The sequence below is a fragment of the Schistocerca nitens genome, chromosome 2 (genome assembly GCF_023898315.1).
Source record: "Schistocerca nitens isolate TAMUIC-IGC-003100 chromosome 2, iqSchNite1.1, whole genome shotgun sequence".
In the NCBI taxonomy this organism is placed as follows: Eukaryota; Metazoa; Arthropoda; class Insecta; order Orthoptera; family Acrididae; genus Schistocerca; species Schistocerca nitens.
The window spans coordinates 949318829-949346196 of record NC_064615.1 but is presented as its reverse complement, the minus strand read 5'-3'; the positions used below and the strand labels follow the sequence as shown (position 1 = coordinate 949346196).

Below are 27368 nucleotides of genomic sequence, written 5' to 3'. Positions count from 1 at the left end.
ACCCTTAGTGACTTCACAATAGACGGAATATTAGTCCCTTATCTTCCTCCCTTCCTTTTAAGGGATGTTAAACTCTTAATATTTCTTCGTGACTTACTTTATTCCTGGGGAGAATGAGTGCCCGCAAACATATATATATATATGCTCTACTACTGTCTCGTGTTGTTGCGTGTCGTGTACCTTAAAGAAATTCCGCCATTACGTCCAGAGGACCAAGTGATGCGGACTGGGAAGCACTTGGAATTGGACTCAGGTCCTCCACATGGCAGCTCAGTGCCATGTTTTGTGTACGTAGAACACACAATATTTGTCTCTTTGAGAATAACATTACCTGAATTTTAAAAATCCTCTCGATAATGAACTACAGCTTTTTCGTAGCGCGCCCCATTAGAATGTTGTTGTGAGTCTCCTAGACAAAACAAGCGACAAATCTCTTAGCTTCCCCTTGAAGCTTCCAAATTCCATCTTTTGAACAGTCATCTGATTTATTTCTGCAGATAAATGATTTAACGCGACTGACTTTGTAATAGGCAAGTGAAATGTTACGCCACAGACTGGAATTTTGGGTAAACGTAATTTTTTAAAAGTCTTTCTCTGGCAAGCATAGAGGCGAACTAGACATACTCTAGAGCATATTTTAATCGGAATGTAATTCAGGAAGGAAAGCTAATGCTACAGATAGCGAGGCACATCACGGGGCATTGTCACACAACACTCGAGCAGAGAGCGCAAAATGCGACGCAGCAGAATCATCACACCACAACATCATGCTAACAGCACCGGAAGGTGACGTAAGACCGTGTAACAGATACACAAGAGCGCCTCCACAACATCCAGACGTTGCAGAAAGTGCCAGGCTGGAGACAGTAGGGACACAGTGGTGTGGTGTAGAGCGCTGACAAGCGGTAGCAGACGGGGTCAAATTCGCTCATTGCCATGTCCTAGGCATAAGCTAATCAGTATAAAAACTTGGACTTCTGAAGCTCAGGGTGAATTATTAAGACAGTATTGTAAGTTACTGTGAATCCACATCGAAACTTTTCTGTGATGTGCCAGCTATCGTTCGTCAGATGACTTCAACTTCAAGACAGCAGCCAGTCAACTTTATGACCCCACTGCTGTGGATACCCATTGCTGCCATCCGAACTGCCACTGATGTGAAGACTTTAGCGCTTTCGATAAACGACTAATTGGCGGTCAATCGAAGGAGACCTGCGAGCTTCCCACTACACACCTTCCGGGAGAAGCACATCTGTGCTGCCACCTAACTGTACTTGTGAGCAGCTACTTGTGTCTTGGCTGTCTCTTGTTAGCAGTTCGGGGCGTACTTCTGCACGGATGCCATAACTCCGTGCAAAGCTGTTGGCCGACGACCACCAGAGTGCAAACTATGATGATCACGAGAGCGCCTTGGTGGGACTGTTTCACCGAGCTGTTACCGTCCAGGCTGGACAGGCAGCCTCCGCAGACCTCTGGACCGATATCCTGTACGATGACGCCCCTGCAGAGTGCGCAGTCTCTGACCACAACAAGCAACATCGATGCCAGTTGAGTTCGGCGAGTCAGCAGCTGCCACCCACTTGTGACAATCTGCCTGCCGCTGGTCAGTGCCACGAAGAAACTATTTTGCATTGTATAAATCTTGACAATAACTGTATTCAAAGGCAACACTTCCTTACTGATGCCCTTGGGCGCTCCACTGAATTAAACTCTTCCACTCTGAGCGTGCTTCCTGCACATGTAGAGACTAGCATTCCCTGGGACTCCACAATTGGTGTCGGATTTGGCTGTCACGTCAGGGCTCTAGTGACAGTATGATGAAGTGCGGTGAGTGAAAATTTTTTCTGTTGGCCGTTTTTCTGTGTTCATTTTGTTGTGGCCATGGTAGAACGTGCTGATGTGCACCATAATCTTAGGAGCCTGAAGACTTGTGACAGTTTAAAGGCTATTGTACAGAAACATATTTAACGTCAGTGAGATTAAAATTCTGTAATTGGACAGGGAAAGAGCTGCCATCCACGAAGGCAGTGTAAGCCATCAGTGTCATTTGTAGACGATATAGTCATTTGGCACAGGAATGTACTGAATCCCGTTGGACCGTGATACACCATAAACACTAGTTTTGTGCAATTTTTCCATTTTTTTCTTTTATTATATCGGCTGTTGTAGAATAAACAGAATGCCGGACACACTTGCAGCTGCTACGGTTGAGACGCTTACCGCTTTATAAAAACAGGTAACCAAGTTAATGACAGTTAATTCTCAGCAGGAGGAATACAGAAAGTAATTACATAGGCAAGTGGAAGTATTGCAAGCGGCTCAACACCAGATACAATCGGGATCAGACGGAGCAAAATCAGTGCTGTGTGTACTCCCAGCTTCTGCAGATTCGTTATCAGCCAACTTGACAACACCTTTTTCTGGAAAACAACGGAGGATGTGACTGTCTTTATTCTCGATGTTGTATCTGATGCAAAACTGAGCAATTTGTCATACGACACATGTCTATGTATGGCTTATTTTGCAGTTAATAGATGAGGCTAAAACAGACATTACGAATCACGAAACGCTAAGTACGTCAGCACTGCCGGGAACACAATAGCATGAGATTCTTCAGGGAAAATCTTAGTAGTCTAGCACAAAAGCACAGTGGATCAGTGGAGACTGGAGACTTTCTCGGCTAGTATCCGAGAGACTGATGCACAAATGTATGAGTGATGCAGAGTACTGCACGAAGCTGAAAACAGGTCTCTTGAGGTCTTTTTACGCGACGTTCCCACTGACATGTCATGCAAAGTGGAAATGGAGAATCCGTCCGATCCGTCTGTGGTTATTAGATTTGACAGACAGATAGAGGAAGTTGAGATTGCCAATAAAAGGCATAATGACTGTCGGATCTCCGCCTCTGAAATAAAATGTTAAATATATGGACGTAAGGGCCATCTGCAGAAGCAGTGTCATCAGTTGGAGTTCCGCAAGTGTGGACGAGTAGCAATATGAAATATGAAAAATAGCACCGGCGGAAGTGCCCGTTAAAGTCAAGCGGAACTGCATCGCTCATTGGAAACGATTCCCAGTACGAAACAATACAGCACAGACTGATGAAAAGACGGAGGACTGCTTGTTAGGCTTAGCACATGGCAAGGTACATAAATATCTAGACACAGGTGCACAAATGTCAGCCTTTAATCTAGACCTCTTAGGTAGGAAGAGAGGCAGGTCTCCACGTTGCATATTATGTGCGATAGGTGACAATGACGTAAATTCATTACGTTTAATACTGCTCAACTTTGCAATTATAATTAAGAGACTTCGTGAGTGCTTGGAAGAGTTACCACACGTTAGTGAAGGGTTTTCTGCAATACTCGGACTTCACTTCCTCGCCAAACATCACACTAAACTCGATCTTTTGCGGTATACAACAAAAATCAGTGAGACTTTTTTGTTGTAGGGAGCAACAACTGCAAGCGAGGCAATGTCACAAGATGCAACGATCATGAATGTGTCCCCAAATAAACTGCGAACATGAATGCTAAAGATTGATTTACATAATACGAGGGTTGTCCAGAAAGTAAGTTCCGATCGGTCGCGAAATGGAAACCACAGTGAAAACCACAAACGTTTTATTTGCAACAGTTAGGTACACCTTCCACCTACTTCTCTACATAGTCGCCGCTCCAACTTCGAGTTTTGTCGTAGTGTTGTATCAACTTTCCAATATCCTCGCCATAGAAAGCAGCTGCCTGTGCTTTCGGCCAGTTATCTGCACTGGTCTGGAAAAATTTTGCCTTCATAGCCAGCGGTTCTTGTGAGCAGAGATGAGACTCAGGGGGAGCCAATTACGGACTATATTGTGGGTGATCATCGGAAACGCTGCTGGAGCGTCTTCATTGCCCCTGCAGTGTGCGGCCGATAATTGGCATGAAGAGGAAACTGCTCGACAGTTGTGTTATGTGGGCTGCATGACACAGGCGAAATCTCTAACCAGGCCCTCATAGTTAGTGGGAGACGCTATTCCATACGCATCTTTTCGTGCTCACTGTTCACTCAAAGCTTTACCGGATTTTCCCAGTGGCTTCCATTTCGCGACCGATCGGAACTTACTTTCTGGACAACCCTCGTAACATACCGCCAGATCAGGTAGGTTACTGTGGATTACTGTAGTTACTGATTTACGACAAGAAGTATTATGTGTTGTAGAACCACTAGAGAAAACTGGGGTTTTGGATAAACTAGTTTGGTTTGTGTACAGAAATATAGCATGCGTGAGCAATATTGACGGTGAGTTGATGCTTCCTGCTAGCCTAGATAATTTTGGCATGGATGAGTTCAGTCTGTTAACGGGTTTGATGACTACTACTTTATGTATTTCGGATGAAGAAAATATTGATAGGTCACGTGATGACCAAAGCGACAAGGAAACCATTGGTATATCTGCATTTCTTAAAAAAGGTGTCTCACTTACAAATTAGTGACCGACAAGTAATGTAAACTATACTGCTACGATTCATGTATTAGCTTAATGCTAGTTACATAACATTGATTCCCATGGGCAATAATACTCCAGTGTGCAGGAAGCCATACTGGGCACCGAGGTGTCTGTAGCCATTATCAGCAGCTATCAGAGGGGAAAATAGAACGTGGTGATGGGGTTCAGCAGTAGTCATCGAAAAAAAAAAAAATATATATATATATATATATATATATATATATATATATATATATATATATATATATATATATATATATATATATAATCACCAAATGGTGTTGATATCTGAACGCGAAAACTGTCACCAGTTACTGATATGTTGGAAAACTTAGGCCATTGCAAGTATTTTGCAATAATGGACCTGAGGAGTAGGTATCGCCAGCTAGAAGTAGTCTCAGAAGATGACTGAATACTGCCTTCACAACACCATGGGCCCTTATAAGCATTGCAGAATACCATGTGGACTCAAGAAAGCCCTGGCTACGTTCCACGGACTGAACTTCATGGATTAAACCCTAACAAGTGTGCAGTACATTTGGATGACCTCATGGCATTGTTGAAAGACATAGAAGAACGCGTGAGACCTTTAGAAGAGATATTCAACAGACTATGAGCAGCATGACTGACACTCAGCATGGATAAAACGCCATTTTGTACTGACAGAAGTGAACTATCTCGTGCTTGTTATTAGTGGAAAAGGTGTGAAACTATTCCTTGTTAGTATCAGCAGTCTGTGACTCCTTGACCCCGTGAACAACGAAGAGACGATAATCATTTCTGAGCCTATTTAACTACTACAGAAAATTCAGCAGAAATTTTGCTAAAATCAGAGAACCATTGAATCGTCTACTAAGGAAAGGGGCAAAATTTGAGAGGTCGACAGAATGTTAAACAGCATTTGAGGCACTGAAAAAGTGTTGATATCAGATCCTGTACTGATATTTCCTTTTGATCCAGCAAGAGCGCAGTTTCCCTTTCCAGTTGCAATCTCCGGCACGACTACAATCTAGTTATCACACCTTGCGATGTATCGACCGGGCGACCCGTTAAAAGTGTTACCAGCGCAGAACCTGACTTCCCTAAGCAACACATCGAACCTCTACCTATCACGCTCATTCTACGAACTTATAGCATAGCATAGAGAACGAATCTGCACGGAACAAATTTTCCAGTGATACCCAGATAAACAACTTAATGGCATGAGAACTATAAGTGTTACAATTAGCGGTGTTGTCATGGTTCTAAAGGCAATTTGTGTTTTCTATTTTTACTTTAAAGGTAAAACTGTTCTTCCCCTTGTGTTACTGGTATATGAGATACCTGTGGAGTGACTAACTACTATAAATAAGGATCAGAAAGTATAACGTAATGAAACTGTGACTCTGTAAGAGAAAGTAGTGTCATGGGATGAAGAAACACAACAAGAACCTTGTATTTCAGTTCTCGTGTGCTTCCAAATATAGTTTATATTTAAAATCAATATAAAATACGTGTAATGAGATTGTTTCAGAATAAGAGTAAAAAAATTTGAGGAGAATTTTCTGAAGGAAAGGGGAACGTCGCATCACATAATAGAATTCTGGACGAACGTATTTCCTTTTTTTAATTTTTCACCGTCAAGCACAGAGCTGAACTGTGACAGGTTCGAATGCAATATCTCAATCGGTGAGTAAAGCAGGAAGGAAAGCCAGTGCTGCAACTAGCGAGGCAAACCACTAGGGCATTTTCACATCACACTCGAACAGAGAGCGCAGAATGCGACCGCAGCAGAATTTCCACACTATAACATCACCATGAGGGTACCCCAAGGTGAAGTAAGGCTGCACACACACACACACACACACACACACACACACACACACACACACACACACAAGAGCGCCTCCGCAACAATTAGACGCTGCGGAAAATGCCAGGCTGGAGACCTGGAAGCAACAGTTTGGACACTGCAGTTCGAAATAGAGGACTGACAAGCCTAGAAAATGGGGACAAATTCGCTTCTCACCACATCATAGGCATGAGCTAACCAGTGTTAATATTTGGGCTTTTGAAGCGCAGGATCAGTCGGCACGGGTGTCTTGTAAGTTATGTTGAAGCCATGTCGAAGCTGTTCCTTGATTAACCACCTATGGTTCGTCTGATGACTTCAGTTACAAGACACCAGCCACCAGTCCGATGCACTACACTGCTGTGAACTGCCACTGCCACCACTGCTGGTGCCACTGATGTGAAGACTTGAGTTACTCCTACCAACGACCCACTGAGGATCTGCCTGCTGCCTGCTGCTGGTAAAGGAGACGGAGAAGTTATTTGGCACTGTATAAATCGTCAGAGTATATGATTTCACAACTAACGCTGTGTTACTAATGCCACTGGGCGTGCCACCGGATCAGCACTAGAAGCTTCATGTCCTGCTCACTTAGAGATCACGATTCCCTGCATCTATGGTGAACTATGGCGACGTTTACAGGAAATTTTTGGAGATTTTTGACTGAATGTGCAGTAGATATTACCGCCATCCACTGTAAAGGAGAACTTCAAATTTAGAGCTTTCCTTGTGTTCATTATGTGAACTTTAATATACACTATGTGATCAAAAGTATCCGGACACCAGGTTGAAAATGGCTTACAAGTTCGTGGCGCCCTCATCGGTAATGCTAGAACTCAATTTGTTGTTGGCCCACCCATAGCCGTTTTGACAGCTTCCGGTCTCGCGGGCATAAGTTCAATCAGGTGGTGGAAGATTTCTTGGGGAATGGCAGCCCGTTCTTCACGGATTGCTACAATGAGGAGTGGCATCGATGTCGGTCAGTAGGCCCTGGCAGGAAGTCGGCGTTCCAAAACATCCCAAAGGTGTTCTGTAGGATTCAGGTCAGGACTCTGTGCAGGTCAGTCCATTACAGGAATGTTATTGTCCTGTAACTACTCCATCACACGCCGCGCATTATGAACAGGTGCTCAATGGTGTAGAAAGATGCAATCGCCATCCGCGAATTTCTCTTCATCAGTGGGAAGCAAGAAGGCGCTTAAAACATCAATGTAGGCCTGTGCTGTGATAGTGCCATGCAAAACAACAAGGAATGCAAGCCCCTCCATGAAAAACACGACCATACCATAACACCACCGCCTCCGAATTTTACTGTTGGCACTACACACGCTGGCAGATAACGTTCACCAGGCATTCGCCATACCCACACCCTGCCATCGGATCGCCACATTGTGTACCGTGATTCGTCACCCACACAACGTTTTTCCACTGTTCAGTCATCCATTGTTTACGATCCTTCACAAAGCGAGGCGTCGTTTGCCATTTACCGGCGTGACGTGTGGCTTATGTGCAGCCACGTTTTGTCACATCCCGCCTAACAGTCAAAGTACTTGCAGTGAATCTTGCTGCAGTTTGGAATTCCTGTGTGACAGTCTGGGTAGATTAAACATTACGACCCTTTTCAACTGTCGGCGGTCTTTGTTAGCCAACAGACGAGGTCGGCCTGTTCCGCTTTTGTGCTGTACGTGCCCCTTCACGTTTCCGCTTCACTATCACATCGGAATCAGTGGACAAAGGGATGTTTAGGAGTGTGGAAATCTCGCATGCAGACGTATGACACAAGTGACAGCCAATCACTTGACTACTTTCGAAGTCGGTGAGTTCCGCAGAGCACCCAATTTTGCTCTCTCACGATGTCTAATGACTACTGAGGTCGCTGATATGGAGTACCTGGCAGTAGGTGGCAGCGCAATACATCTAATGTGAAAAATGTATGTTTTTGGGGGTGTCCGGATACTTTTGATCACATAGTGTGTATATATAGTGCTTGATTTGTGATGTTACGCAACGGCAGGCAGTACCGACGATAACTCCGGCGAGAGAAAAAATCAGAATCGTAGATTTTGAGCTGTGGTACGATAGAAGTTTTGCTGGGGATGAAGCGATGTAAAGCAAATGATGTGTTTTAAAATGTTCATAAAAGCGTAAAAATATCGTTTTAAGGAGTCTAAATTAAAAAAAAAGAAAAAAATACCGTAATGTCACAGTACAGGAACCTCCGTTTTAGCAACTCTAGCACTGAACCTGTTTCAAAATGTTGTCGTCAGATGTGATTAAGTAGACTTCCCTGGCGTAATCACCGATGATACTCTCCTCGAGTATGTAGCCGGGTAATGTGTGATCTCGACACAGTATTTCAACAGACCGACTGGTCGCCACCTTCAGGTGATTATACTGATGTACGATCTTGCCGGACAGACAAGGGTGGAGAAATTCATGAAACCTGTCTTCGGACTGAAGACTACAACAACGTCATGACCTTCCTAGAGATACAAGATCTCCCCTGTAAGAATGAAAACGAATTCCTCAAACAACGATCTTGCATCTGTTCCTCCACGCGACCGTTAACTCAGTAGACACCGGTGCCCAAATCGAACCCATATTCTTTGATTTCGGCGAGGTTCTCTTTATAGTTTAACACTGTCGCCTAGTGAAAAAAGTGTATGGAATAGTGGACCAACTTTGTGATTTGATTGAACTGTTCGCAGCATACGTAAATTACATAGTGGTTTACACCGAAAGCTACATATGACTGTTTTCGTAAACGTACTATAATTTCAAACGATGGAATAGTGTGGCGAAATGCAGATGTGTTTGGGGACGATCGACGCTGGGTGCAAGTGTTAGTAGTTGACCTTCGATAAAAACAAAGGTAATATATTGAACACAAATAATCGAAATGACCCGTTGTTGTTTCACTACACGATTGCCGAACAATAACTGGAAACAGCCATATCCATTCAGTATTTGGCAGTATGCGAACGGAGCACAACCACATAAAACTAACATATGAAAGGTACACTAAGTGATCAAAAGTATACAGACACCTCCAAAAACATACGTTTCTCATATTAGGTTCATTGTGCTGCCACCTACTGCCAGGTATCCATATCAGTGACCTCAGTAGTCATTAGACATCGTGAAAGAGCAGAATAGGGCGCTCCGCGGAACTCACGGACTTCGAACGTGGTCAGGTGATAGGGTGTCGTTTGTGTGATACGTGTGTACGCGAGATTTCCACACTCATAAACATCCCTAGGTCCACTGTTTCCGATGTGATAGTGAAGTGGAAACGCGAAGGGACAGGTACAGCACAAGACCGTACAGGCCGACCTCGTCTGTTGACTGCTAGAGTCCGCCAACAGTCGGAGAGGGCCGTAATGTGTAATAGGCAGACATCTATCCAGACCATCACACAGGCATTCCAAACTGCATCAGGACCCACTGCAAATACTATGACAGTTGGCAGGAGGTGTAAAAATTCGGATTTCATGGTCGAGCAGCTGCTCACAAGCCACACACCACGCCGGTAAATGCCAAACGACGCCTCGCTTGGTGTAAGGAGCCTAAACATTGTTAAGACTGAACAGTGGAAAAACGTTGTGTAGAGTGACGAATCACGGTATATAATATGGCGATCCGATGGCAGGGTGTGGGTATAGCGAATGCCCGGTGAACATCATCTGCCAGCGCGTGTAATTTCAAAAGTAAAATTCGGAGGCAATGGTGTTATCGTGTGGTCGCGTTTTTCATGGAGGGGGCTTGCACCGCTTTTTGTTTCGCGTGGCACTATCACAGCACAGGCCTACACTGATATTTTAAGCACCTTCCCACTGTTTGAGAGCAATTAGGGAATTGCGATTGCATCTTTCAACATGATCGAGCACCTGTTCATAATGCACGGCCTGTGGCGGAGTGATTACACGACAATAACGTCACTGTAATCATCTCGCCTGCACAGAGTCCTGACCTGAATCCTGCCAGGGCTCACTGACCGACGTCGATAACCCCTCCTCAGTGCAGCAATCCGTGAAGAACGGGCTGCCATTCCCCAATAAATCTTCAGCCACCTGATTGAACTTACGCCCGCGTGAGCGGAAGCTGTCATCAAGGCTAAAGGTGGGCAAACACCATATTGAATTCCAGCATTACAGATGGAGGGCGCGACGAACTTGTAAGTCATTTTCAGCCAAGTATCCGGATACTTTTGATCACATGGTGTAACTGTTAGAATGAGATTCATTGGAAGGATCCTCAGGAATGGTAGTGCATCCACGAATGAGGTAGCTTACGAAACACTGATTCGACCAATATTTATTGCTCCTCATTCTTGGACCGTAACAGGTAGAGTTGATCGGGGAAATACAGAAGATTCAGAGAAGAATAGCGCGGTTCATCACTGGTTCTTTTGTAAGTGGTAAAACGTCACTGAGATGCTTACCCAACGCCAACGGTAGTGAGGTTACAAGAGAGGCGTTGTGCAGTTCGATGTTGTATGCTGTTAAAATCCTGAGGCTGTACATTAGTAGAAGAGATAGTCATCGCATTGCTTTTTCTTACGTATACGTAAAGACCATGAAGGTAAAAATAGGAGGGAATTGATCTCACACGAAAGATTGCCAATCGTAATTCTGCTCCTGCATCATTCGTCACTGGAACAGTAAAGGGGGGAAATGCTATCCATCTGCTACCGATCGTCATGTGGCTTGCAGAGTATAGATGTAGGTGTAGATGTATGAGTGGGCACGTATCTCTCCAACTGTCGTGCATGACCCACATTTCTCGATTTTTATACATAGTACAGTTTATCGTTTTCGTAGATCAATATTGCGACTTGATAGGTAAGATAGAGAAACAAAGCTAGTTGCAGAGAACCCGCATACGCTGTTGGGTGGCTTGGACAGTATGAATATAGGTGTGGAATCAGAAGTAGCCGCAGAACGGCCGGAGCGGAAGACAAGGGGATTTCGGAGGTTCCGCCAACTGGGAAGGTTTCCGAAGCCCTCAAGTGCGCCTCGCGAAGCCGCAAAGCGCTTTAAGCCTGGCACTCTAAAAGGAAAGAGAGCCCTAGCTGGAATTGGCAGTAATTTGTCCACGTGTTGAGCCTCGGCTAAGACCGCTCGCGTGGCCTCAATCGCTTTTGCCTTTAAGTGAATAAGACCGCGAGAAAGATGAAACTAATATCATAGATCTCATAAAATACTTATCTACAGGTAACATGCGCATTATTCTTGGAAATATGCAAACTCATTGAGTACTGCTGTTTGTACAGAGGAATTCGAACGGCCTTTGGATAGAAATTAAACGTAAATGATATACGGTTAGGAACTTCAATTCGTTGAAATCGAATCAATCACCCAGTCGTTAAAAGAAAGTGTTCGTAGTATCCGTACGATAACACAGGATATAAAATAATTTTGAAGGCAATAATACAAAGACTTGCAGTAATTTTCGAAAATATCTCGTTGAAGGAACAAACTAAGTTCAGGAAGAGTTGGTTTGTTCAGACAACATATATGTAATCAGACAAATTATTGAAAATCTGTAGTATTTGCACAGTCAAATCACATTAATGTGGTTCGAATGGTTGAAATGGCCCTAAGCACTATGGGACTTAACATCTGAGGTCATCAGTCCCCTAGACTTAGGACTACTTAAACCTAACTAACCTAAGGACATCACATACAACCATGCCCGAGACAGAATTCGAACCTTCGACCGTAGCAGCCGCGTGGTTCCGGACTGAAGCGTCTAGAACCGCCTGACCACAGCGGCCGGCCATTAATATGACCACTGCCTAACCGCTCACAGACAGCAGGTGGCAGCACTAGCTGTGGAGGGTATATAACGTGTGTCGGGAAGACGCAGAAAGCAGTGCAGACGTTATCGTAATGCGGAAACGAAGCGATTTATCAGACGTCCAAAAGGGCATGATCATTGGCTTGCAAGTGTAGAACCATTTCCGAAACGGCTAAGATTGTAAACTGTTTGCTTGCCGCAGTGGTTAAAGCACGAGTATATCAAGCTTGGCAAAATGGTGCTACCCAAAATCGGCGCCGAGACCATTGTAGTGCACCACTGGCCATAGAAGACAGAGGTGAACGGCCCAGATGAATCAAGGAGCTACCAACGGTAGTCCTCAACGACCGTTCAGCGAACGTTGCTGTGTATGGGCCTTCGTAGCAGACGCCCATGCTATCTGCTATTCACGCCATTACTTTAAGGGGCTCCGGAAAGGCTCAAAATCATGAAAAGTTCAATTTTTACTTTTTTGCGTTTTCTGAATCTGCAGACTATTACCTTTTAATAGATATATAATTTATTCAATTCCGAAGACTACAACTATTTTTAAATTTTTTTTTGAAATGTGTTCTACATGGGCGTGACCCACTGTGGCGCTGTTAAACTGCTGTCAAATGGTGTTATTATTAACGTCCGTGTTCATCAGGTATATTTTAGTGATGTGAGATAAAGTATGTGTTGTGGCTAATCTGTGATGGTTCAATATATATCACTGGTGTGATTGTCGATTGTTTCATGTTTATTTACTCTGTCGTTATCTCGAAAATATTCGTAATTAATTCTGTTTCTTGAGTCTCTGTTTTGTTGAAGTATAATAATGAGTAAAAGTAAAGTTATTAGAAATCCTCTGAAGGCTTTTAAGAAAAGGAGAAATGTTGGAAAGCCAAAGGTATTTAGCAATATGGGAATGAAGATAGGTTCTAACATGGTACGAGCGATGCTTGCTTTAGACAAGGAACGCCTTCGGGCTGCAGACAGGGCTGTAAAGAGTCTAGAAATACAAGCAAGAGTAAACAGGAGGAGGAACAAGAGGAAGCTGGAGGAGGAGTTTGCAGAGGATGAAGATAATCCATCCTATGGACCTGGAATGCACTAAAAAGTTAATCCAATCTTTGTCGCTCGATTCCCAAAACTTTTATTTTCTCATACTAATTACATGTTTTCTAAGGATCTTCCAAACATATTTGTTTCAAACTTTCAGTAAATGTTACACTGTACCTTCTGCATAATTTAACACAGCCTTTTTCCAAAAAACTGTATATTTTTGAATATATAAATAAAAAATTGCAAAAAAAATGTTGTGAATTTTCATTACAATTGAAAAAAAAATCAACTTTAATAACTGAACTAAAATTTTGTAAAATCCCTGTGTTAAGTTGTAGCCCATATTCCAATAAATAATCTGTAAAAAGTTCAACTTCCTACCTCAAATACTTTGTGAGGAAAGATGTAATTTATAAGCGTTATTTTAACATTGCAAGTATAGGGCGTTCCGGAGCCCCTTAAGTGGACGTCCACTCAGTGACAAGTGGCCAGATGACCACTGGCGTGTACGGCGTGAAACGTCTGAAAGCAAACATCCTGCAACAATTGTCGGAAGGGTTCAGGCAGGAGTCGTGGTCTGGGGAATATTTTCTTGGCATACCATGGTTGATCTGGGAGGCACAAAGGATCAACACAAGTATGCGTATATCCTTGGGGACCATGTGCACCTCTACATGCAGTCTGTTCTCCTCCGAATGACAGCATCTACTAGCAGGATAATGCAACGTGTCACACAGTTCACAGTGTGGTCGCATTGTTCTAAGAGCACCAGGATGAGTTTACCATTATTCCCTGGCCACTAAACTCCCCAGATTTATACGCGGTCGACAATCTGTGAGACCACGTCACTCGGACGTTCGCACCATGGATCCTCAAGCGCGAAACCTAGTGCAGCTGGCCACAGCACTGGACTCGGTATGACTCCACACTCCTGTCAGTACATTCCATGACATCATTGGCTCTCTTCCTGCACATCTAGCAGCGGTCCGCGTCGTTATTCAGGCGAAACCTAGTGCAGCTGGCCACAGCACTGGACTCGGTATGACTCCACACTCCTGTCAGTACATTCCATGACATCATTGGCTCTCTTCCTGCACATCTAGCAGCGGTCCGCGTCGTTATTCAGGCGAAACCTAGTGCAGCTGGCCACAGCACTGGACTCGGTATGACTCCACACTCCTGTCAGTACATTCCATGACATCATTGGCTCTCTTCCTGCACATCTAGCAGCGGTCCGCGTCGTTATTCAGGCTTTTGACAGGTGTTCACATTAGTGTGACTTAACAGTCTATTGGCTACTTGAAATCTTTGGGCAGTGGGGCTGGAGATTTTAGGCAGAGATATTAGATAGCAGAGGCGCATCACAACACTTGCTGAGAATAATTCAACAAATGCACCAAGACTCCAAGCTAACCATTGCAGGAAAAGAGAACGTTGAAGTAACAAGAAATTTAGGTTTATTTGATATTTTGAGATAATGGCTAAAGAAATAGTTTTACAGCCATTACTCTTGCCAATGACAGAACTCTTTGCTGATGACGAATGTCTTGTAGATGGCAGCGGGAATACCCTTCAAAAATCCATTTATAGATTAACGATTACTTCCGTGAGCTATAACTTAACAAACTCGACCCAAAGAAACAAAAGTCATGGTCCTTAATGGTCAAGACCCAGTCCCAAACAAAATTGTAATAAACGGCCAGAAAATAGTGATTGAATCAATTCTCTCGGTAGACAGCACATTCTTGACAAACGAAAAAGATATACAGAACAAAGTAAAAGAAAATTGTATTAAGGGGATCTTGTGCAAAACAATATGAAAAGGTCAGGAAAGAAACCCTAAAAAGTTCTTCAAAATATTGGCATTCCATCTGTACTTTATAGCAATGAGATTGTGGCAATAACAGGTGGAAATGAACGAAGAGTAAAAGCTGCGGAAGTGAGATTTTTTTTTTAAAGAAGAACTGGTTGTAGACTATTTGATGCGATAAGGAGTACTACAGTCAAACATGATCTAGAACTGAATGAAGAGGCCCAGATGTATAGGAATAAATGCAGGGATCATGTCATAAGAATGAATGAACATAAAATGCCTAAGATATTAATGAACTATCGACCAATAGGGAAAAGATCAACAGACAGACAAAGAAAGAGGTAGTTGGATAAAAACAGTGATTAACCACAGACAACACAGGCACTGAAGGAAAGGACACAACTGGTAAGAATTCCAAATGAAAACAATGAGAAATGCGTCAACACATGAAGGAATCAGAGAAATGAATAAGACAAGAGTAACGAAAAATAAATAACTGTACCTAAAATATTTCCTCTCCCATTTCCTGCGATACTTTACCTCAGGAAACTCGCTTCGTAAGGACCAGTAATAGTAGAACAACATTGTGGTACTCCATTTTCCTTGACGCTTTTTCCACTTGAAAAGTCATCCAGTGGAACCCTTCTCCACGTACCGAGGTTATCCGTGAATAAGTCCAAACGAACATTTAAGAAATGTAGTTGAGATGAAAATTTACGTCTCTTAAGGTGGTATGTTCTCAATATTTCTTGTACAGTATTGCAATAGTTCTCAGTCCACCGGTTTCCTAAAAAGTCATTGCAGTCACTTGTGTAGGACAGCAATATCACCCTGTGAACACTATTTAAAAAATAAAGGAAATGTTAAGCAGACATTAGTTCCTAATTTTCGGTTCTACAAACATTCCTTCGTTAGTTTTTGCTTCACCGATCCTTAACAACTTCTTTCTCATGTACTTGAATCCATGTGAAATTTAGCCACGGTTTTCGACAAGATCCAAATTAATGTGCAATGGAGGTAGATCCACATTTTTGGGGTCAAAAAGAGGAGTGTTTACCACTTCTTTGTTGAAGTCGAACTTCATTCCGTAATAGTGTTTTTTTCTGTCTTTACTGTCTCACTCGCGTAGAAAGAAGCATTGCTTTGAATACCCGAGTAACATGGCGAAAAGAGTTGCAGCTACCTTGAAAGCCCCACATACATGCCGTCTGTATTTCTCATAATGGATAATGGTGAATGGCATTTTAAAATTTTATATTTCCTTTTTAAATGCGTTATCGGGCAGGGAAGAAGGAAATTTGTTCTCTTTGTAGATAAGTACTGCTTTCAAACTAACTCCGGTGAAATCTATGAAGAAGCGCCACAGGTTTACACCTAAGTCATGACCAAGAGTCTCCATAAAGGGTACCATTACGAAAAACTATGTCAATTTTTTTTGGACAAATGTTCGTAAAAATCGCATGGTGTTCACGGCGGACACACACTTTACAATCGTGTAGAATAAGATTCTATCCTTTTAACTGTGGAGTTAAAAGCTCAGCCTGTTGCTTCGACAAATTTAAATCACAAATAAGATCATTGAGATCCCTTTGATGCAAAAAGTGTGGCCCATTTGATACAAAATGGGCTTGAAATGTTGGGTCGGGTTACATGTCTTCTATGCTGTCTTCTATGTGTTCGCCCCTGTACTCATCTTCAGTCACTATCGGTTTCTCAGGAGGCACTGCTATCAGCAATTCTTCACTGTAGCATACAGGCCTCATAGAAGCTGGAAAATTATGATATCTTACAGCTGTCTTTGTTTCCAAGACGATTCTATCTATTTCTGTCATATAAAGACAACTGCCCGTTGTGTAAACCATTGGTTCCCTCCAAATCCTGGTAATAGCGAATGACTGTGAATTGATGCTATTAACGTTCCTGTCACGAGTGTATTACATGAGGAACAGCTTATAAGAGGGTCACTACGTGCACTCGTCACCAACCGAAATGAAGTTCGTAGCACTTCTTTACAAGAGGATTAAGTTTCCAATTTTGCGATTTGAAAGCTAAGCCCCCACGGTTATAACAAAAAGAATTTGCGCTGGTGCTACAGGTACAAGCATTTATTCTTCTGAATTAACAAAAAATCAGTCTTAGAACAACAAACAGTTATTTCCAACAACTGTCAGAACTCTCAAGGATGCGAAGCGAGTGGCTACAAACACAACGTGATTTCAAGTAAGCCCAACTCATCGTCAGTGCTGCCGAACTATCTTCATTTCCTGCAGGTAGATTTCTAAAGTGAGTGTTCTGTTTCGTAATTCCTTGTATATATTTCCAATATTTTTCAACAATTAATTTTGCAGAGAATATAAATTAAGCCACAGAAGAATAGCCAATGTGCCTCTTTTTAAGAGTTAAATAGAAGGAGAGCAGCGGATCTCGACAAACTCCCCCCCCCCCAAAAAAAAGAACAAAAAAACCCTGATTTCATTTTTGGATTCGGCACCCACCATTTATCAAAGAACGCCGTTGAGATATCTGGTATCATAAGTATTATTGGCCAGTGTAACGAACGAGTAAATGGGACCTTGTTATATGGCGCGGATAAGCTCCGTATCTGATTTCATTCGTTGATCAGAAAGCAGATGAGACAAGATGGTTAAATAATGATTTAATTTTGTGTAAGCATAATGATAATGAAGTTATAGCCCGCATCTCGTGGTCGTGCGGTAGCGTTCTCGCTTCCCACGCCCGGGTTCCCGGGTTCGATTCCCGGCGGGGTCAGGGATTTTCTCTGCCTCGTGATGGCTGGGTGTTGTGTGATGTCCTTAGGTTAGTTAGGTTTAAGTAGTTCTAAGTTCTAGGGGACTGATGACCATAGATGTTAAGTCCCATAGTGCTCAGAGCCATTTGAACCATGAAGTTATATTGCCGGAGAAACGCTTCTGTTCTCGCATTCATAAAAATCTTCCGATAAAGAATTTCCTCTTTGCTACGACTAAATGATGAAGACCAAGTCCACGGTTTCTCTTCACTTCGTGTCAGACGATATTCAATAGACATCGAATTCTATACTGAGAAATAATCTAGATATATAGGACGGGCAAGAAACGGGTGTAAAGTCTTGAGAATTAAAGAAGATCTATGCGATGTTCTAGAGCCTGTTGAACTGTCCTTTCCCACACACACAAAACAAACAACTATATCAATTAGGAAGACAAGAACAAATATTGTCATTGACCTCCTTAATATTCTGTACTGCACTCTGGACAGCTCTTATGAGAATTCATTGACGATGGTGACTGACTGCTAAGTCAAACAACATAAAACACTGAGGCGGCAAAAGCATGGGATCGCGATACGCACATATACAGATACAAGTAATATCGCGTACACGAGATATAAGAGGCACTGCATTGCGAAAGCTGTTATTTGTACTCAGATGATTTATGTGGATAGGTTTCCGACATGATTATGACCGTACGACGGGAATTAAAATACTCTGAACACGGAATGGTGTTTGGAGCTAGCTGCACAGGTCATTCCATTTCGGAAATTTTTAGGGAATTACGTATTTTTCCAAGATCTGGAGTGTCAAGGGTGTGCCGATAATACAAAATTTCAAGCATTACCTCTCACCAAGGACAACGTCGACGACCAACGGCCTTCACTTAACGACCAGAGCAGCGGAGTTTGCGTAGTTGTCGGTGCTAACAGACAAGCAATACTGCGTGAAATAACCGCAGAATTCAGAGTGCAGGCTGGTGGTCCCGTAATGGTGTGGGATGTGTTTACATGGAATGGGCTGGGTCCTCTGGTCCAACTGAACCGATCATTGACTGGAAATGGTTATGTTCGGCTACCTGGAAACCATTTGCAGCAAACAACAATGGAATTTTTGTTAATGACAATGTGCAATGTCACCGGTCCAGTTGCTCGCGGCTGGTTTGAAGAACGTTATTGACACAATTCGAGTGAATGATTTGGCCTGACATGAATCCCATCGAACATTTATGGGACATAATCAAGAGGTCAGTTCATGCACAAAATCCTGCACCGGCAACACTTTCGCAATTATGAATGGTTATAGAGGCAGCATGGCCCTTTCAGCGCCTTGTTGAGTCCATACCACGTCGAGTTACTGCACTAGGCTGGGCAAAAGGAGGATCAACTCGATATTAGGAGGTATCCCATGACTTTTGTCACCTCAGTCAGTCACGCTGATATGTCGGCCCTCGACATTCGCTAACGTTTTGCAAAATGCAGCTATTTGTGGTCTTCGTTTGCCCCCGTTTTACCCTGGGACGACTACTCCAACGGCTATGGAAGCACTGTGGCATTCTATCAAACTAATTGTACGCTTTGCAAGTTTAGGGCAGTTTCACATGTTGTGCTCTCCCTCGCTCGGAGCATACATTTTAAACTTCACTGCCATACTTTACCAACACTGACGGAATATGAACTTACTTAGATGTCAATGACGAATCTAATTACATTTTGTAAGACGTATTAAAAAGTAATTTTCTAATAGCCATTAAATTGTCCATGACTATTGTCTTAGTTACGCGCATACTTATTTGTCGTTATAATCTTTTTCTAGTTTTTGTTTTGTTTCTTTTTATCTGATTTAAAATATATTTATTCCTCATATTATTAATCGTGCGCAACTTTGTAAATGAAACTTGGCCGTCTATATACTCTTTCGTTTGCAACAGTGACAATGGAATTAGAAATACTTCCGTTCACTTTCTGGGCAGACAGTTTTTAGTCTTGCTGTTAACTGACACATATAATTTTGAGTCGAGACTTTAACAAATCAGAAAAGAGTTATAAGAAAGACGACAAGAGTTTTAGAATACGAACGGAATGACAATTCTGAAAACAGAGGACTGTATCCGTAAATCAGATAGAAAGTAACTGTCGAAATTTTACTTAACGAAAAGGAACACGTGCGCATCAAATGTGTCAACAAGAAACATAGGCAGAGGCTGATGAATAAAGACGAAAAATAATGAAATCCATCAAGATCATGCTTTTTTATGACTACAATTTTGAATATGTAAATATGTGGTAAAAAATAAGCATACATTACTTTTAGAATTTATTAGCTGAAGCGACTTTTATGTTAAGCTTCTCCGACTGAATAACTTTTGTGTCCTGTTGTATTTTTTGTCCGCGTTTCCTACTTAAGTATTTACAAAAAAAATGGCTCTGACCACTATGGGACTTAACATCTAAGGTCATCAGTCCCCTAGAACTTAGAACTACTTAAACCTAACTAACCTAAGGACATCACACACATCCATTCCCGAGGCAGGATTTGAACCTGCGACGGTAGCGGTCGCCCGGTTCCAGACTGAAGCACCTCGAACCTCTCGTCCACAGTGGCAAGTATTTACAGACGACTTTTTACGAACACAGCATGGTGTTAGTGCGTTAACTCCAAAACAAATTTTATATCTACTTTAGCAAAGAAAAATCACCAAACAGCCGTATATTTTCAGAGGTTGTTATTGTATTTAGACGACGAGGTTCGGCATCGCATTAACGCCATCTTCAGACCCATATGTACTCCATATGTGAAGGGCTTAATTCAATAGTGGCACAACTCCATTTTTGTTCATTCTGAGATACAGAGTCCTAAAGTTAAATGAGCGCTGAAAAATCTGCAGTTGAGATACCAGAAATATATACTCGAATATTTCTGGTATCTCAACTGCAGATATTCCAGCGCTCATTTAACTTTAGGACTCTGTATCTCAGAATAAACAAAAATGGACTTGTACCACTATTGAAATCACGATCACTAAAGGAGGTTTTCAGCAGTTCGTGATTTGTGTTGAGTATTGTGAAAATTTTTTGGGAAGCTTTAAACATATTTTTGATTGAATAAAGTGTATTTTGTTGTATTTTTCCGTGCTCTGCTATTAATTGATTGTAAGAATATTGATTATCTTTGGTGTGGCAGAAGTTGGTTATCTTGTTGGGCATTGCATACATCAGTTGAGTGCTACCATCGCCGTCAACCGAACGCATAGTGTACCGCTACAGTGTGTTTATACATGCGACTTCGAGAGAATGAGATTTATTGAGAAAAGATAAAATAAAATCATTTGCTCTCTCTCACCCTCGTTTCTAGAAATTTTGCTCTGTAGCTCACAACACGGCAGTGACAACGTGTTATAGAAAGGAAGATCCGTTCACGAAGCGTATCTAGTTTACGTATCACTACTTGCAGCACTTGAGGGAACTTACTCCGTGATGAAGTCGTTGTAGAGCTTGGACCAGTTGGCAGGCCTGTAGAGCATCGGCGGGGGGTTGCGCAAGATCTGGAAGAGCGTGCGCGTGGGGTGCATGTCCTGGAAGGGCGGCTTCCCGTCACCCAACTCGATGGCCGTGATGCCTGTGGACACAGAATGCGTTAAGAGAGGTCAACGGACGAAAGCATAACCCGAAAGTTGTATTGTAGTCGAGTAGATACTCGTAAACAGCATCGAAATGTTGCGTGACAATACACTACTTTTACGACTGCTACAACAGGAAGCATAACAAATACCGAAATTTTACGTATTGCAATAATTATGAAAAATCCGCCTCGATTGCACAAACTACCTGGTGCTTACCTAGGTTTCAGCATGGGTAACCACTCCTTCTTCAGAACAAATATAAAACAACTTGCCTAAAGAGGCATAGTCAAAGGCTAAATCAACACCTACAGCGGTAAGACCCAAAAAATTTTTTTACAAATACACGGTACATATGTACCAAGTCAATAATATTATTTATCTCAACCGTGTGTGTGCTGCCTCGCCCCAGCCAACACAGGCTCTCCCAGCCTACATATGTACCGTGTATTTGTAAAAAATTTTTTGGGGTCTTACCGCTGTAGGTGTTGATTTTAGCCTTTGACTATGCCTATTTAGGCAAGCTGTTTTATATTCATTCTGAAGAAGGCGTGGTTACCCACGCTGAAACCTAGGTAAACACCAGGTAGTTTGTGCAATCGAGGAGGATTTTTCATAATTATTTCGATACTTGCGATTGCTGACGCGCTGCAATGCTGAAAGTTTTTACGTATTGACCCTACAGAATAGAGTAAGTAGACTGCGTGATTAAATTTGTGGACTATTTGGCAATACAGGTCCCTCTCCATCATCTGAAGAACAGGAGAGATCAGCGCAGCCACTCTAGTACGGTTAGCTGTAGGAACTACCCTTTTACTGCTGCAGACACACAATCGATGCAGAAAAACTAATGGAAACTCGTTCTCTAGTCCCATTCTGTGGCAGGCCCTTGTCGATGCTATTTGGCATTAGATCACTTGGAAACATTAGCACGGAAGTGTGCCACCAACTTAGCTAGTAGTATGCACTGGCCTCCATTACCTTGGAGTCACGTCGGTACCAATTTGGTGGCGTTGCGAGAGGATACAGGCGACTACCGCAATTGCTGAAATGGCGCGTGCATGTAATCCACTCTGCGAGCCGACTGCTCACCACACGGCGATGCTACTTAGATAAGAGTTGTCGCACATTCCGCCCCTTGTATTCAAATATAGTTTTCTGTCTTCGTGAACAATGCCTCCCTCCCCGAGCGGGAAGGCGTGCCGGTATCCCGCACGAATCGGCCCGGTGGATTTGTGTCGAGGTCCGGTGTGCCGGCCAGCCTGTGGATGCTTGTTAAGGCGGTTTTCCAACTGCCTCTGCTTCTGCGGGCTGGTTCCCCTTATTCCACCTCAGTTACACCTTGTCGGCGACTGCTGCGCAAACACTGTCTCCAAGTATGCGTACACCATAATTACTCTACTACGCAAACATTTGGTGTTACACTCGTCCCGTATGAGACGTTCCTGGTGGGGTCCACTGGGGGCCGAACCGCACAATAACCTTGGGTTCGGTGTGGGGCGGCCGTGTGGTGGGTGGACTGCTGTGGCCTGTTGTGGGGTTATGGACCACCGAGAGCTACGGCGGGTTGAAGCCTAATCCGTCGTTTCCAGGTCCCCGGTTCGATACACATTACACAATGCTTCCCTCTCAGGACTTTTCCAACGTTTTTTGTTGCGTAAAATTCCCTAGCTGCTGGATGACCCTTTTATTGATCTTTCGAAATTTTCTCTTATAAATCCTTATTCCAGTGGACACGTAAAATTCTACCTTAAACATATTTTTCTTTGTAATGGGGAGCAACCATCAATACTGTGTGTCACATGAAAGACGTGACGCGCATTATTTAGGCCACACGTTGCAAAGACGAAATAGCAGATACATTCAGAAACACGAGACAAAATCCGCCCGGTGACACTTAAAAGGGACGCCCAAGAGATAACCAGGTTAAATGGTAGAATATTATTTATGGTAACAATAGGACGTGCTGCCATAACTACAACTCCTTCCCCCTATCTTCACATAAATGATAGATTACCTGAAGGTCTTCCTGTGTCTTGGCTGGAGTAGAGTTGGGAACTGATCCTAACACATGGTTTCAGCAACAAAATGTAGAATAAGGGACAGAGGGAAGGACGTAAACAAATAACAGGCGATGCTATGGAAAAGCTGCCATTGTGAATTTGTGTTCTTTCATTCTCTAAATACTGCCTCGATTTATTATATTTAATGGTACAATATGTGTATATAAAAATTAATTGACTTTTTGCCTGTGGTTTGTGGACTTCCTCTGTCACTTGTTCTACGTAAATTTTATGACTGAAACACCTGCTTTGGCTTCAATTTCCGATTCTACCACTGACAGCGAGACTGGAAGATCTTCAGGTAAGCTATAATTTCTCCATTTCTCTGGAGACAGGGAAAGAAGCTGTGGTTAAGGCACCATGTCCTATAGTTCCCACAAATAATATTCTGCCCTTTAATCTGGTTATCTCTGGGGGATCATTTTATTGAGACTAACGTCTGCATCCTTCATTATATACACTACCGGAAAAAATAGTGCACCTGGGAATGACGACGTCGATTTCGATCCGATGACGGCATATGCAACCTGAGGGATAGTAGATGTAATGATAATGGTTTCAGTGTCGTCCGTCAACAGATAGCTACCAGAGAGCCATCTTTGTCTCCTTTAATATGGAATTCTCGCAGCTGGAAGGCTCAGTGTGGTGCAAATGTGTGGAGCAAGCAGGCAACCACACCACGAAGACCCACTTGTGCTTCCTACATCCAACAGAACAAGTTTGAAAGGGGTCAAATTGTGGCATTCCGAATGGTGGGATGGTCCTTTTTGAGATATGCCGTACAAGTTTCACTTGCTGCGTCATTTGTGCAACGATGGTGGTATCAGTGGGCACGTGAACCTCCCCACAACCATAGACGAGGTCCTGGTCGTCCACGCAGCACAGACGTCCGCCAGGATCGTCGTATTGTAAGGGCGGCGGTGGAAGATCTTACAGCTACCAAAGCACAGATAGGAGGGCTTGTGAGCCCAGACATGTTGGCACGAACTGTTGCGAATCTATTATTAGCAGTGGGATTACGGGCACGCACACGCTCTTTCACTCACGCTACGGCATCGACGTGCACGGCTCGACTGGTGCCGCCGGAGGATCATTTGGAAGATGAAATGGCACGCAGTGGTCTTCAGCGAAGAAAGGAGATTCTGTCTGTACGCAAGTGATGGCCGTTTGCACATACTATTCGCGCCTGGTGAGCTCTGCCTCGTTGAGTGCATTGGTCCAAGACCCACTGGACCTACCGCAGGCTTTATGGCCTCGGGTGTGATAAGACTTTGGTGTTTCTGGAGGGACGCTCACAAGTGCATGGTACATGCAGACTGTTTTAGACTCGTTCTTCTGATGTTCTCGCAACAGCAAGGAGATGCGTTGTTCCAACAGGATAATGCTCGCCCACACACTGGCCGGAAAACTCTGAGTGCTCTGCAAGACGTGGACAACTTCCCTGGAGGGCATGGCCTCTGGACTTGTATCCAATCGAACACGTATGGGATATGATGTTACTAGCAGTGACTAGTACGACTCGTCAACCGGTAACTCTTATAAAACTAAGTCAGCAGGTCGAGCAGGCGTGGTATAGCGTACTCCAGGACAGTATTTGGCAACTGTACCATTGACGGGATGCCAGAGCCAGCGCCTGCATTTCCGCCAATGGAGGCTACACCACGTACATACACACATCAAAAAACATTTTGCATCACCCCGGTTCCCAGAACTCCTGAAGATAGACGTTGACTGTGGATATTGTATCACAGACACAGCCTCATTGACTGTTCAGATATGTCATTAAACCCACCCAAAAAAGTAAACAACCATGCATGAGCAGCGCCTATTAGACGGAGGGTGTCCTTCAGCCGATTAGCTCTAGTCATTTCACCAGGAAGGAGGTACACGGCTCGTCTTGTCTGTAGTTCAACCATGCCTAGACGGTCAATAGTGCGGTTCTATAGTGTCCACATTATTACTTTGTGCCAGGAAGAGCTCTCAACAAGGGAAGTGTCTAGGCTTCTCGGAGTGAACCAAAGTGATGTTGTTCGGACATGGAGGAGATACAGAGAGACAGGAACCGTCGACGACATGCCTCGCTCAGGCCGCCCAAGGGCTACTATTGCAGTGGAAGACCGCTACCTACGGATTATAGCTCGGAGGAACTCTGACGGCAACGCCACCATGTTGAATAATGCTTTTCGTGTAGCCACAACAGGACGTCGTGTTACGACTCAAACTCTGCTCAGTAGTCTGCATGATGCGCAACCACTCCCGACGTCCATGGCGAGGTCCAACCTTGAAAATACGATGCCATGCAGCGCGGTATAGGTGGACCCAACAACATGCCGAATGGACCGCTCAGGATTGGAATGAATGTCGCATATGCCTTCAACCAGAAAATCGTCGGAGATGTGTTTGGAGGTGACCCGGTCAGGCTGAACGCCTTAGACACACTGTCCAGCGAGTGCAGCAAGGTGGAGGTTCCCTGCTGTTTTGGGCTGATATTATGTGGGGCTGACGTGAGCCTCTGGTGGCCACGGAATGCGCCGTAACGGCTGAACGATACGTGAATGCCATCCTTCGACCTATAGTGCAACCATATCGGCAGCATATTGGCGAGGTATTCGTTTTCATGAACGACAATTTGCGCCCCCATCGTGTACATCTTGTGAATGACTTCCTTCAGGATAACGACATCTCTCGACTAGAGTGGCCAGCGTGTTCTCCAGACATGAAACGTATTGAACATGCCTGGGTAGATTGAAAAGGGCTGTTTATGGACGACGTGACCCACCAACCACTCTGAGGGATCTACACCGAATTGTGGTTGAGGAGTGGGACAGTCTGGACCAACAGTGCCTTGATGAACTTGTGGATAATGTGCCACGATGGATACATGCATGCATCAAAGCAAGAGGACGTGCTGCTGGGTATTAGAGGTACCAGTACGTTCAACAATCTAGGCCACCACCTCTGAAGGTCTCGCTGTATGGTGGTACAACATGCAATGTGTGGTTTTCATGAGCAATAAAAAGGGCGGAAACGATGTTTATGTTGATCTGTATTCCAATTTTCTCTACAAGTTCCGGAACTCTCGGAGCCGAGGTGATGCCAAACACTTTTTGATGTGTGTATAACTGCAATTTCGTCTTTGCAATATGTAGCTGGAGTCAGCCCAAAACACTGCACGTCATGTCCTTTACGCAACGTCCAGTGCTGACGGTTGATTCCTGTTACAAAGAATATTATGTTTAAAGTGGAATTTTACGTGTTCACGGGAATAGAAATTTAAAAGAGAAAATTTTCAAAGATGAATAAGAGTTCTGTCCAGCATCCCTGGGAGTATAACATAGTTAAAATAAAAAAAAAATAAAAATAAAAAAACCGTGGAAAACAGCCCTGAGATGAAGATGGAGGTACTGTTCAGCATGATAGACTCAGTGGTCCCAAATTAGTCGATAATCGTTTTAGGCATACGTATTAATATGGCCAGTAAAACAGGGAGAATAGCCACTACTGCAGTAGAGACAGAGCAGCGCTGCTGCATGGCGGTAGCCACCGTGGTTATGTCGGTGTTGGAACACAGGTAATTCTTCCTGTTTTACTAATATTGTTAATGTCACTGAAACGAAAACCACGCTAGCCTTATTTGGGAGCGCTCTATTGAATGGCAATGTAAAATTCTACTTTAAAAATATTTTGTTTGTAACGGAAAACAAACCGACGCTTTCCGTCGACAGTGGGAGTCACATGAAAGACGTGATGAGCTGTGTTTGTTTTGGTTGAGTCCATCTACACACTGCAAAAACGAAATTGGAAATATCTGCCGAAACAATAGAGACGACCCTTAGAAGGGTCACCACAAATACAAACGCACTCACCCACACACATACACACACAGATCTGTTGGATGCACCATAATACACTACTGGCCATTAAAATTGCTACACCA

The 27368-nt window shown here is 43.4% G+C and overlaps 1 protein-coding gene across 3 annotated transcripts in view; it reads right to left on the bottom strand.

The window, feature by feature from the left end:
- Positions 1 to 27368, bottom strand: part of LOC126237274 (neither inactivation nor afterpotential protein C) — a 383219-nt gene that overhangs the window by 232521 nt on the left and 123330 nt on the right. For all 3 annotated transcript variants that reach the window (XM_049947204.1, XM_049947206.1, XM_049947205.1), the window contains exon 7: positions 21220 to 21367. In XM_049947204.1, coding sequence (XP_049803161.1) covers positions 21220 to 21367 — 148 coding nt within the window. The remainder of the gene's footprint in view (positions 1 to 21219; positions 21368 to 27368) is intronic.